The sequence below is a fragment of the Eretmochelys imbricata genome, chromosome 2, assembly GCF_965152235.1.
Source record: "Eretmochelys imbricata isolate rEreImb1 chromosome 2, rEreImb1.hap1, whole genome shotgun sequence".
Taxonomy (NCBI): Eukaryota; Metazoa; Chordata; order Testudines; family Cheloniidae; genus Eretmochelys; species Eretmochelys imbricata.
Window position 1 is genome coordinate 90,318,508 of NC_135573.1, and position 14,178 is coordinate 90,332,685.

At 44.1% G+C, this 14,178-nt stretch overlaps 1 protein-coding gene across 1 annotated transcript in view; it reads left to right on the forward strand.

Moving 5' to 3' along the window:
- The first annotated feature begins 10,080 nt into the window (after window positions 1-10,080).
- GNAL (G protein subunit alpha L) overlaps window positions 10,081-14,178 on the forward strand; it is a 325,074-nt gene continuing 320,976 nt past the window's right edge. The window contains exon 1 of the mRNA XM_077810454.1: window positions 10,081-10,706. Coding sequence (XP_077666580.1) covers window positions 10,229-10,706 — 478 coding nt within the window. The 5' untranslated portion in view covers window positions 10,081-10,228. The remainder of the gene's footprint in view (window positions 10,707-14,178) is intronic.

Consider the following 14,178-nt stretch of genomic DNA (forward strand, 5'->3'; position numbering starts at 1 on the left):
ACCCTGAAGAGGGCGCTCTGGAGGCTGGAACGCTAATTCTCTGAGATGACTAGCAGGAGGTACCACCAGTGAGTCTGTGTCTGGTTACACCACAAAGCTTGACCCATCCTTTCCAAACTGTCCCTGCCCTGTGTCTTCCCTACATCTGGCAATTCCATTCTCCTTGCCTATCCAGTCCCAATCTCCAGTCCTCAGGCTTCTAATTCTGGTCCCAGTCTCCTTGGTAAGCAAGTCCTAGCCTCCCCTTCTAGCGTATCTTTCCCAATTTCCCTCCACTTCCTGTCTCTCCCCACACACACACATCCAGTCCCAGCCTCTTTGCTCAGCCGTCACAGTTCCCCCTCCCAGCTTCTTGTCCGACCTCTCTCCTTCCCTGTCGGCAGCAACTTGTCCCAGTCTCTGCCCAGAGAGTCCTAGTTCTCCTCCCCACACCCCAGCTTTCCATCAGATCTGTCTCCCCTGCCCGATACTAGTGCTTAGTCCAGTCCTGTTGTCCAGCTCATCCCAGTTTCTCTAGCCCCTTGTCCAATCTTAGTGTTTCCCCTTGCCTGGCCAACCAGTTCTCATTTTCCCCCATCCCATTTCCCTCAGCGGCTCCTAGTCTCTTTGCCCAACTAGGCCCAGTTCCAAACTTCACCCTCACCAGTTCTCCGTCTCACCAAATTCCTTGTCCCAATGTACTCCCAGCCTAGTCCAGCTCACGTCCCCACTGCCTTCAAAACATTTGACTTCTGTAAGGGTGCAAGAAATGATCATGTGTACAAAGAAATCTTGAAGCTTGTGGCATTGGGGATCCACCAGACTGCTGCCTACTGGACCTGAGAGAGAGTCAAGCATCTTAAAACCAACTACTGCAAGGCCAAGGATAGTAATGGCACCTCTGGGAACTCACCTTCTGCCTTTCTCCTCTATGAGCAACTTGACCAGGTTATGGGGATTTCAGTGAGCACTAGCCTACAGTGGTGGATGACAGTCTGCTAAGGAGGGATCGCACTCTTATAACCCCAAAGTCATAGGGACCACTGGAAGAGAACCAGCAGTTACCGAATGAAACAGAGTATGTGACCCTTGTTCCCACACTCAGATCTGCATCATGTTATAGACCTGCAGCACAGTTGTGAGACCCAGGTCCAGCAACTGTAAACCCAGGTTTACAATGCAGTGTGGATGCTCAAGCACAGGACTGGAAATCCCAAGTACACAAGTGCGGGTCCCACAGACCTAGGTTTACAATACGGTGTATAGGCTCACTGGCCTTCCTCCAGGCCATCACTACTATATGAGGCTCATTGGTGTAGCAACACTTCCTGCAAACCTTTACACCAGTGTCATTGGGAGCAGAATCTGAGTCATAATGTGCCATCAAGCTTGACGTATATACTGAACAAATGAGAAATTAATATGGTGGGACAGAACAATATATGCAAATTATGCAGCCCATTTAGACAAGCAGCATATTTTAAAAATTGATTGAGTCCTACGCACAGATGTAACAAAATTTATTCCAAAAGGCTTGAGTGGTTTCTTATCAAAACATTCTCATATTAATGAAGAATACACAGTATGTCCATCATATAAGGAAAACTGGGCCACACCCTGCAGTCTTTTCTTAGGGAAAGTTCCCATTAACTTCAATAAAAGTTGTCAGTAAACACTAAGAACTTGAGCATCTGAATCATTGCAAATATTATTAGCTTATCACAACATGTGCCCCTTAGCTATTTTGCTTCCATTTCTTGGATTTCCTCTTTAATGACCATACCTAGTAGCAACACCTACTAGGACTTACGAAATCTTGGGGGAGGGGAAATAAAAGAAATCCGCCAGAGGCAATATTTCCATATAGTTTCTAAAGTTAGTTACTATAAGCAAGGAGTATAGTGAATAAAGATTAGCAAGATTGGGCACATTAATAATGCTTACTCATGTGGGCAGCTCCACTGATTACAATTAGGACTGAAATAGGAGTAAGAGTTTACAAGATAAGTCCCAAGAATTTTCTGATCCAGGAGAACTGCTCTTTTACTTTGAAACTTTTGTCCCAGCAAATATCTAGTCGATATTAACTGAATTAAATCTTCTTTGATTTCTATAGACTTAACTTTTCCAGACTATTCAAATTCCTACAATTTTTTGGCATGCTTTATAGATGTTGATCATAAACATTCATTTCCTGATTAAGCTTCATAAAAACGCCAAAGAAATTACTCTGTCAAGGACACTGTATATCACCAAAAATGTTATAAAACAAGTAACAGAATACCCATTTTTACCAGACTAAAATGGGTCTATAACTAGGACACTAGTTTGTTTGTTTTTTAAGTAAAGGCTAACATGCTTATTTATAGAAATAGTATACAGTAATTATATTTAATATTTAGTGAAGTAAGTACAGCCATCTTAATGGAATGTCTAGTAACAGCATACTTGGAAAGGGAGCTCTAATTATTATCTCTTTTAGGATGGGAGAATACATAAGGAAGGACAAAGGAAAACATTTTCAAACTTGGACACTTAAAGTTTAGATCCTAAGTCCATATTTAGGCATTAACGTGAATGACCAGATTTTTCAGAAGGACTGAGCACACAAAATTTGGAATACAGTCAATGGGAGTTGTGGGTAGTGAGCACTTCTGCAAAACTGAGACCCTAAATGTGCATTTAGGTGCCTAACTTAAGTAAATTTTGGCAAAAGTGTCCTTTGTCCAGGAAAGGGTCCTCCAGAGAGCATTAACATCATAGCGTTACGTGCTATTCTTATGACTTTCTAGGCATAAATTATTGCAAACACCAGTCCACCACGACCCATAAGTGGTGCTGATGGCATTGGTTGTGACTATGCTGATAGCACACCCATCCCCTGGGTCGTATTACTTAGTCAGTGTAGCACTGCTTACTTCCAGGGGTGGGGATCAGGAAAGGAGAAACTTGCACTGATCAACAGAAACTCAGGTCTTTTTTTGATGGTGTCTTTTCCCACTCTTTCAAAAAGAGAGCCTTTCCTCATCTTGATTTTAATAGGATCACTTGTGAAAAAAGATACTACTCTGATTAGGTCCTTTACAGTTAGGACTAAAATTAATGGAACTATTCTGCAATGAGTAGTAATTCAACATGACTAAAACTGGCAGAATCAGGCTCTTAATTGCTTTCTGTTTGTCAGACAACAAATGGAATACATATAAATAATTACTTCAGGGCTTCTTAGCAATGTTCATTACCACATCATGACCAAATTATACTTCATTTCCGAGTTCATGCGGGAGGATTCATTCCAATAAAAGAACAGAGTTTTTTTTAAAGTAAATCTGAAGTGAATCAAAATACATTTCAAAGCCAAAACATGTAATTTAAAAAACAACATTTAAGGCTGTGCAAAGGAGCAGCAGTGTAAAGTTATACATCACATCATTTAAAAAACTCCAAGTACTTAAAAGAAAAGAAATGAATAGTTAAGGATATCATCAGTTGTATAGTGTCTGCATACTAAACACACATGAGATTCTTATCTCTATATGCACTAACTTCACTGCGACTATTCTCATATGAGTACAGTTAATTATATGCACAAGTGCTTGCTGGATCAGGGTCACAGGGCTTGTGACAAATCTATACTGCTTTAACTACACCAGTACGGTTAAGGTGGCACAACCGCTGCATGTGTGGATGCAGGTATACTGGTACAGCTTACTCCCATACAGGAATGGCAGCTTTATACCAATACACTTGTATTCACATTAATATACAGTACTGAGCTAAATACTTTGGTAAAAAATCACACTCCTAACTGAAATAATTATACCAGTACAAAATTTGTGTGTACCAGAAACTAATGTCATACCAAGATTAGAACTCTGGAGCCTGAGTCTTTGTTGTCCTGCCCACTGGGTGCTGGAACAATTTTTATAGGGGGATGCTGATGATGGAAACCATGCATTTGGTATTTGTTATTACTACTTCAAGCCAGGGGGTGCAGCACCACCCGCAGCACCCCTAGTTCCACCACCACTGGCCCTGTACCTTGTGCAGTCTTTTACATCAGTGTAAAGTGAATACAAAGTGGATGTAAAACACTACCATTCTGATCTGGTGGCAGCTTATAGACACTTTGTGTAAATGACTACACCAGATGCAGGGCAGTGGTGAATGAATTCTCTGGTCTTTTGGTTTACCAGCAGGTTGCTGACCTACTAGGCCACAGTGTGTCTGAGGTAACACCTGGAACATCTCTGTAGCTTACTTGTTCCATCAGAAAAATGTGGTAAATAATGTTTTGTCCCTATATGGGTTCAAAATAAGTTGAGTCAAAACAGAGTGTATGGTACGTAATGTCAGAAGTATGAATGCTGAAGAATTATCCTTGAAACTAAATGGGCAGACAATATTGAAAACGCAAAGTTTCAAGTATCTGAATTCCAAAATTGGGGAAATGAAGAACAAAATTAGAGGTAGGACAATAGTTACCTGACTCAAATGGAGAGAGATGAGAGATATAATATGTGACAAGAAGATACACGTAAGATTAAAAGGGAAAGTCTATAAAACAGTGGTCCATCCTTAATATATGGCATTGAGTGTTGCACAACAAAGAAGAAAGGTAAGGAAATTATCTGTTGGCCAAAGATATGTGAATGTTGAGATGGATGAGTGGTGTAAGCAATAAAGACCATGTGAGGAATGTGTATGTTACATACACGCTCAAAGTAACACTCATAAATAAGGCTGTATGTCTGTCACGGAGATCACAGAAGTCATGGATTCTGTGACTTTCTGTGACTTCTGCAGCAGCTGGTGCTGGCTCAGGGTCTGACCGAGACGTGCAGCCCCTAGGCCAGCAGCAGCAGTTTAGGTGTGGGAGGGAGCTGGGGCAGAGGGTTGGAGTAAGGGGTGGTGCTCACCTGTTGGTGGAGGCTCCCCAGCTCCCACTGGCATGTCCATCCAGCTCCTAGGTGGAGGGGTCAGGGGGCTCTGTGCGCTGCCCGCACCCACAAGCGCCGCCCTGCAGCTCCCATTGGCTGTGGTTCCTGGCCAATGGGAGCTGCGGAGCTGGCGATTGTGATGGGAGCAACACGTGGAACCCCCCTCTCCTAGGAACTGTAGGGACATGCTGGTCGGAGCCAGGTAGAGAGCCTGCCAGCCCCGCCAACGCTCCCCCTCCCAGCACCAGCAGGGGTCCCAGGCTGCGTGCTACCACCCAAGCCCCCTGCACCAGCAGCAGTCCTGGGGCACACACCGCCCTCTGCAGCACCAGCAGGGGTTCCAGCCCGCCCCCCTAGAGCACCCGTGGCCCCCCGGCCCAAGTTTTAGTTAGGGGTATATAGTAAAAGTCATGGACAGGTCATGGGCTTGAATTTTTGTTTCCTGCCCATGACCTGTTCATGACTTTTACTAAAAATACCCGTGACTAAAACGTAGCCTTACTCATAAATGGAAAAATGAGGAAGTAAAGGCTCAGATGGTTTGATTAAGTAAAGGGCACTCCTGATGACTGTGTGGGTATGAGAGTCCAACAAATCAAGATTGACGGGAAAAAAGAGAGTGAGAAAGGCTGACCCAAGAATAAGTGATGGGATGTCATAAAGGAAGACGTGAGCATGTGACTGGATAGAGCATATGGCATTGAACAGAGCACTTTGGAGGGAGAGAACCTGTAGAGTGTACCTCATTTGATGAGATTAATGCAGGAAGAAGAATGCTTGTAGCTACTTGTATTTTTCAAAGTGTTTTACTAAGGTGGGTAAACATTATTCTCCCCATTTTATAGTTTATATGAGAGATATTGGGGTCCACTACCTCAAAACTCAGAGTTCTGTTCCTAGCACAGCCACAGGCTTCCTCTATAATCTTTAGAAAATCATAGAATCATAAAAGATTAGGGTTGGAAGAGACCTCAGGAGGTCATCTAGTCCAACCCCCTGCTGAAAGCAGGACCAACCCCAACTAAATCATCCCAGCCAGGGCTTTCTCAAGCCAGGCTTTAAAAACCTCTAAGGATGTAGATTCCACCACCTCCCTACGTAACCCATTCCAGTGCTTCACCACCCTCCTAGTGAAATAATTTTTCCTAATATCCAACCTAGACCACCCCTACTGCAACTTGAGACCATTGCTCCTTGTTCTGTCATGTGCCACCACTGAGAACAGCCTAGCTCCATCCTCTTTGGAACCACCCTTCAGGTAGTTGAAGACTACTATCAAATCCCCCCTCACTCTTCTCTTCTGCAGACTAAATAATCCCAGTTCCCTCATCCTCTCCTCATAAATCATGTGCCCCGGCACCCTAATAATTTTTGTTGCCCTCCGCTGGACTATCTCCAGTTTGTCTGCATCCTTTCGGGGGGGGGCAGAGGGGGGACAAACTGGACGCAATACTCCAGATGTGGCCTCACCAGTGCCGAATAGAGGGAAATGATCACTTCCCTCAATCTGTTGGCAAAGCTCCCACTAATGTAGCCCAATATTCTGTTAGCCTTCTTGGCAATAAGGGCACACTGTTGACTCATATCCAGCTTCTCATCCATGGTAATCCCCAGGTCCTTTTCTGTAGAACTGCTGCTTAGCCAGTTGGTCCCCAGCCTGTAGCGGTGCATGGGATTCTGCCTTCCTAAGTGCAGGACTGCACTTGTCCTTGTTGAACCCCATCAGATTTCTTTTGGCCCAATTCTCCAATTTGTTTAGGTCACTCTGGACTCTATCCCTACCCTCCAGTTCATCTACCTCTCCCCCCTGTTAGTGTCATCCACGAACTTGCTGAGGGTGCAATCCATCCCATCATCCAGATCGTTAATGAAGATGTTGAATAAAACCGGCCCCAGGACCGACCCCAGGGCACTCCGCTTGATACCAGCTGCCAACTAGACATTGAACCATTGATCACTACCCATCGAGCCCGACGATATAGCCAATCCATACTACTTTACTTTAACTTGCTGACAAGAATACTATGGGAGACCGTATCAAAAGCATTGCTAAAATCAAGGTATATCACGTCCACCGCTTTCCCCATATACAGTTATTTCATCATAGAAGGCACTCAGGTTGATCAGGCATGACTTGCCCTTGGTGAAACCATGTTGACTGTTCCTGATCACCTTCCTCTCCTCCAAGTGTTTCAAAATGGATTCCTTGAGGACCTGCTGCATGATTTTTCCAGGGACTGAGATGAAGCCAGATTCTCCTTCTTCCCTTTTTTGAAGATGGGCAGTATATTTGTCTTTTTCCAATTGTCCAATCACTTAAATGCTCCAATATTCACTTACTCCACCTAGAAAATGGATCTGCACATATTCATCCTAGGCCAAGGGGACATTTTGGTGGGCAAATGCAAGGAGTAATTTTACTAGATTCTGGAATTTCCTTTCATATTTGAAAAATAAGCCTTTAATCATGCAAATATTTTTGTATGTACTTAACTTTAAGCATGTGATAGTTATGTCAACTTTAGTGAAGTCAAGAATTAAGAAGTGGACCCTCAAATGGTATCTTTCTTCCTTAATTTGGGCCCTTAATTTAAATAGATATAAAAAAGAAATAGTACTTTTTTCTATAAATTCCCTCTTCTATCTTTTGGAGGAGACACAAAACCAATGCACTGGCAAGCTGTGGTCATTGAACATATAATAACACTTGTGAGTATAGGGGTCTTACTCCCAACTAGCCAGATTCCATGTTGGATAATTACAGTCTGCTCACTGAAATTCCCCCTGTAATTTCAACTTGGAACACTATTCACTTTATGTCCTAAAATATGGTGTACTGTTATGGACTGTTAAAACACCTACTGATTTCCAGTTTAGATATACTTGCATTTCAGTGCTGGGTGAAGTAATTCCTGTTGTTGATATATAGTTGGTCATGTACTGTAGAAACCAGTTGCAAGAAAGAACTACATAATAAAGGTGAAATATTAAGAATTTTTAACAGAAACAGCAACAAGTGCACTCCATTCCAAGGTGACAAGGCAGATGTTCTCATTTGGTGCAAGGATAAATACTGTGAGTGGGATTACAGCCAAATGTCTACAATGGCCTGATTCTATTACTATGGAGTCAATGGCAAAATTCTGTTTATATAGTGCAGGATGGAATCGTTAATTCTCAGTTTTACAAGGATCTAGTTCTTTCATTGCAGCGTGTTGTCTTTTCCCAGTGAAAGATAATGCAAGACTATAAATGCTTCCCAAATATATATTGATAGGGATGTTAATTAAATTGTTGGACATGGAAAGATCTTTCATAAATACAACTCCCTTTCTCTTATCCAAAAACTGTTGCCAACTTGGTCTCATCACTAAGGAATACAGAGACACTAGCTTCATCCACTTCTTAATAAAATAGGCTATAAATAGAGTTGTCTGTTCATATATTATTGGTCAGGGAAAATATTACATGACAAGAAATTGACATGCTGCTGCAAGGTTACTAAAAAGTCTAGAGAAATGTTATTAGCTGGTATAGAGAATCATTACTATTATATTGCAGACATTAACAAATCAAGAGATCCTATTTGATACTATAAACTTATATTTCTTAAAACTAACATAAAATAGTTATAAAACTTATATTTTAAGAATTCTACCTATGTCATTAGTGTTGCAATTTAGAAATATTCCTTACCCCACACAAACAGGTCTCTTAATAGGCAGATTGAAAATTTCACTAAATATTACAGTAGAAAATTGAGATGTGGAGGATGCACAGAGTGGAAGAAGCTGCGCTAAAGCATATCTGACATATTTGTAACATTAAGTGAGAAGACAAAGTAGTCTTTGTCCAAGATTTCTTATGTGTATAGCCACCCTTATCGTTCAACATGACACAGCCTGCCTTTAAGTGCCATCCATCTCTATTCAGCAATCGAAGCAGTATGAGTTGTAGTAGAGTACTACAATTAACATTTGGGTACAGAGCAAGAGAGAGGACAAATCTGAATAGATATTTTCTCCATTATTTTCTAACACCACCAGGTCTGAAGTCCCTCTCCAGAATTACTCTGTGTGAAGGGGGAAGCTGAGCGTGTATATGATTGGAGGTTTTGTTTTAGTGTGTGGGAACTTGAGAGTATGGAGATGGGCGGCTTGTGGCTGTATGAGGGGATTGTATGAATGAGTGTATGTGGGTGATCATTCTATCCTTTGTTAAGGGTAAAATAGTTCATGCCTCAACCAGCCCCTCTAACGGCTTTACCTCATTAGGCAGCTGTTAGGGGCAAAGCTCGGTGTGTGGGATGGGAAGGCCTGTTTCTATGCAGGTTTTTGAGTGTTTAGGAAGTTGGGAGGCGTACGCGACTGACGGGGGTTGTATATATGAGTGGGTAGGGGAAAGTGTTGTGACAAAAGGGACGCTGGTGGTTGTGTGTTTGGATAAGGGAGGAGGTTTGAGGGGGATGGCTGGGTATGTAAGTGATGAAGGGGGGTTGGGGAGGAAGTTTATGCAGGGTGTCTGGGTGTACGGGGAAGGGGTGAGGGATGCATGTATAAAGGAGGAAGGGGGATAAGTCTGAGGAGGAAGTTTACGGAGTGTCTGGCGTAAGGGAAGTGGTGAGGGGTGCGTGTACAAAGGAGGAAGGAGAGGAAGTTCATGGAGGGTGTCTGGGTGTACAGGAAGGGGTGAGGGGTGCGTGTATAAAGGAGGAAGGGGAGGAAGTTCATGGAGGGTGTCTGGGTGTAAGGGAAGGGGTGAGGGGTGCGTGTATAAAGGAAGAAGGGGGATAAGTCTGAGGAGGAAGTTTACAGAGGGTGTCTCTGTCCGGAGTAGGGGAAGGGGGTGGGGGGCTGTGTGTGTGAGGGAAGGGATGCGCGATAACACAGTCGGGGGTGGAGGGGGGGCTGAGAAGACGAGCAGGGAGGAGCGGGCGGCGTGTGGGGGGGGCAGCCGGTGGGGGCTGTGACGTGAGAGGGGATAGCTGTCAGGATCTGTGGGAGGCGATGGCTGTGAGCCTGTCAGGCCTCCCCTCCCCGCCGCTCTGTGCCTGCGCGGTGGGCTTGCGCTGGGGTATTTACGGTAAGGTGGACGCGGCGGCAGTGGCAGCTCCGTGTCAGGTGATCTGAGCAGAGGAGCCGCCTGGAGTCGAGGAGGAAAATGCAAGATGGCCCGACGGGGCCGTGAGGGGTTCCCCGCCGCCCCCTCCCCGCCCGGACCCCGGCAGCGCAGGGCCAGCGGCGAGCGCTGAGGCCAGTCCAGCCCAGCCCCGCCGCGCTAGAGCCCGTCCCCGGGAGGGGGACCTAGCCATGGGGCTCTGCTACAGTCTGCGCCCGCGGCTCTTCGGGGACCCCGGCGGAGGCGGCTCCATCTCCAGCGCCGCTTCGGAGCCCGAGCAGCCCGCCGAGCACACGGCCCCCCAGCCGCAGCCGCTCGGGGCCCTGCGGGGAGGCAGCTGCTGCGGGCAGCCGGGGGCCGGGGGCTCGCTCCACCCTGCAGACAAGCTCCGGGGAGAGGCGGACGGGCCGCCGCCGCCGCTGCTGCTGCTGCAGAACGGAGGCGGCAACGGGGCGGCCCCGGAGCAGCCGCCGCTGGCCAAACCCGGCAGCGGCGGCAGACAGCCCCGGCAGCCGCCTCAGCCGGCCGCGCTGCAGAGACCCTGGGAGAAGCTTCGCCTGGAGGAGCGGGAGGCGGAGAAGGAGGCGAGGAAAGTCAGCAAGAGCATCGACCGGGTGCTGAAGGAGCAGAAGCGGGAGTATAAGCAAACGCACCGGCTGCTGCTGCTGGGTACGTGTGCGAGGGGGAGCCGGGCCGCCCCCGGCCGGCAGGTGCCCAGCCGGGCTCCCAGCCAGCCCTTCTGGCGTCCCCCATAGTCCCTCCTTTGTCTCGTCCTTCTACTTCCTCTCCCTCTGTCTTCTCTTCTCTCCACAGCTCTGCTTCCCCCTGTCTCCCTTCTCCCCCCCCCCCCCGGTTGCTGGCCCCCTTTCTCTCTCCCCCAGCCAGGTTTCCACCTTTTCTGCTCCTTCCCTGTGTCCCACCTCCTCCCGGGATCTGGAAATGGTTTTGCAATGGAGAATGCGATTTGTAACTAGCCCTATAAAAGGCGAGCTGCTCCACCCAGGCAGCAAAGCAGAAGTGATGTGGAGGCGGGAGCGAGCAGGCTTCATTTTCAGCTGGTGGGAGGAGGTGTGCGTGGTATGCGGTGTGTGTGTCTGTGTTGTCTAGCCGAAAAGTAAACGGCGCTTGTGCTGGCATCTCAGGAATTCGAAAATCAGATACAAGAAAGATGAAAATGGCTTTGAATAAAGAATGTCATCTGTCAAAGAGCCGCCTCTTTGCTACTGTGTGGAACCACGGATGGCTTAATAGGTAGTACGGGCTTGTAGCTCGTAATGGGCTGACTGTTGAAATGCTAGGAAATAATGGACTGGTTATTTTAGGGAAGGACTAGGGCATATGAGGGAAAGTAATTCGGTATGGGTATGTATATCCTCTAGCATATACTTATTCCAAGGATAGTGGTTCAACTACCTATTTTCGGGGGGGGGGCGAAAACCCCACAAAACAAAACAAAATACAACCCTGCAAGGTGACTTGTATTTTCGGAAATACTATGTGCTGCTTGCTATTTGCTCTTTTCAAAGATTAGTTAATAGACTTCTCTAGAGGCTTAATCCCAGCTAATACCCCTGTGGTTTTTATACTGTAAGTGTATCTAATACAATCTAATTTCCCACAGGAAATTGAATAGTCAGACTGCAGGGGGGTTTTTATTGTTGTTGGATTTTTTTTGTGGTATTGTTGTTTTTTAAATTTAAATGGCCCAAGGAAAGGGGTTTGGGTGTTGCCTGAGCATGACCACAAATTTCTAATTTCTGTTAGTGTTGAAACACTGGGTGTGTTGTTGTGGGGCTTTTTTTTTTTTTTTTGGTTTGGTTTGGTTTTGATACAGATATGTGTTGGCTTGGATCTCTATATGCATTATAGAGTAGATAGGTATATTTGTTTTGTTCCCCCAGCCCTTTAAAGTCAAATGAAGGAATCAGTTACTGTACAGCTGTATAAATAATGTAATATGGCAGTCTCCAAGATACTTCCTTATGTTAAGGTGTAGTTGATGTTTGCCAGAATGGTATCACTCAAATTCTAAAAATAAACTACAGACTTGGTTATTGTCTGGAAGTTTGTAATATATATAGCACAGCTGGAAATTATGGGGGGAAATTCCTACTGTTTGGAATACAATACTGCTATATCAAAATAAAAGTGGCCCTTACCACACACTTCACCTGTTCAGCTTCAATGCTTAAGCTTTAAAATTTATATCCTATTAAGATAAATTAACTTTTTTTTTCTGATCTGTAAAACAGTGTGATTGATACCAATGTGGACAGAAGAAGCAGTGGCCTGCCTCTAAAGAGCCATTGTTTGAACAAAAGATTGCTGGTGAATAAGTGGAGTGAGTGTGTGTGGTCTGTAATGTGGAGGCAATAAAATAGTAAACCAGAGAAACACAAAGCTCTTTAAGAAGGATACAGTTTTTTTCTCTTCCTCCCACCCACTAAGCTGCTACCTATACTAAAAATATTAGCTCAGCACTTCAAAAACTTCAGTAGTAATTGCAGTCTAATCTGCAGCTCTTCCTGTTCTCAGGTTAGGGAAGGGGGGATGGTGTGTTGCTGTCATAGGCCCCAAACTAGCAAAGATTTAAGCATGTGCTTAACTTTATGCACTGTGATGCCCTACTGTAGTCAAGGGGACTACTTGCAGCATGTAAAGTTTAGCATGTACGGAAGTCTTTTAGGGTCTGGGCCTAAGAAATTGGCATTGTCTTGTCCCCCATTTGGGACAGGTAAAGCTGCAGGAGCCTTGTGTTGCTATCGCTACTCAGGTTCTGTAGCAAAGAATAAGTGAGAATAGCTTATATGTCTAAATTAATAACTGAAAAAAACCACCTTTCTAAAAAGTCTCTACTAAAGAAACAGTAACCAGCAAAACATTCTTTTCTCCTCTTTTGCAGTTCATTTTTTCAGGTATATCAAGTATATTGTTCAAGCTCTGTCTGATACATCGTAACGTCTTTCCTTGTATATTGTTGTGTGGATAGAAAATCCTTTTTTATTAAAGGACACTATCAACTTGAAATATGGCCTACTTTAAAATAGCTATATATCTTTTCCTGCCCCTGAAGTCCCCTCACCAAGATACTTGCTTTTACATTCACCTTTTCCTATTTTAAAAAAATACTCTCTTCTGCTGTGTGAAAGATCAACATAAAAAGGAAATGGCCTATACAAGAGACACCCTGACAGTGGCTAGATACAAAGTTCTGTCAGATACACATGGGAAACTAACAAAATAGAGAAATATATTCCCCTATTCTTTCATTTATAGTAATCATGTATTGTTTTAGAAAAAGTCTGAAAACTGTTTAAGCCTCTTAGAGATTATAGCAAGGTTTTTTTTTTTCCTTGATATTTCTGAACAAATGCAATAGGTATCTCATTTTAACATTAATTCCTGAGTCCTTTAATGAGGTCCACATCTGTGAACCCCATGTTCCTCTACGTAAATGCAAGGGGTCATGGAGCTGGAACCAGCTGCAAGATCAGGGTTTACATTAATTACTGTTTAAGGGGTCACTATCATTCAAAAATGAAAAAAAGGTGTGAGAGATAAGTCACTTGCCAAACTGAACTTGAATAAAATAAATAAAAACTTTGTTTTATATAGCTCTTCACATATTCAGAACAATACATAAACATTTATTATTTTTGTATGTACATTTTTCACTAGAGGCATGCAGCCCTATTTTGTGCAATAATTCTTAAATAGAAGAAATTAACTGAAACCAGTCAGAGACTTCTGTCATTGGATATGTAAATTATGATTGCTGAAAGTCTTAAATGTGTATGTTTAAATTTTTTTTTCTAATTGCAAATCTTGTGTGTGTTGGTGGGTTGTTTTTTCTTTCTTTAACATTTTTATCATGTGAAAAATTCGTGGCCACCTTGAGGCTTTCAGGAGATAAACTCATCAGCATTTTTGATAGTTTAAACTGTAATGTATAATTCTGAAACTGTGTTGGGATTGTGGGGTAGGGATAGGATCATCAGGGCATATCTCTCCAAATTAATGTCCTGCCATTGTGGAGTGCTCATGCATTGGTGCACCTCAGTTCTTTTTGTTCTTTGCCTGTGGCACATAATAGCTTGTCTCCTGGGATTTATAATACTCTGATCTAATTCTGATTGCTGGG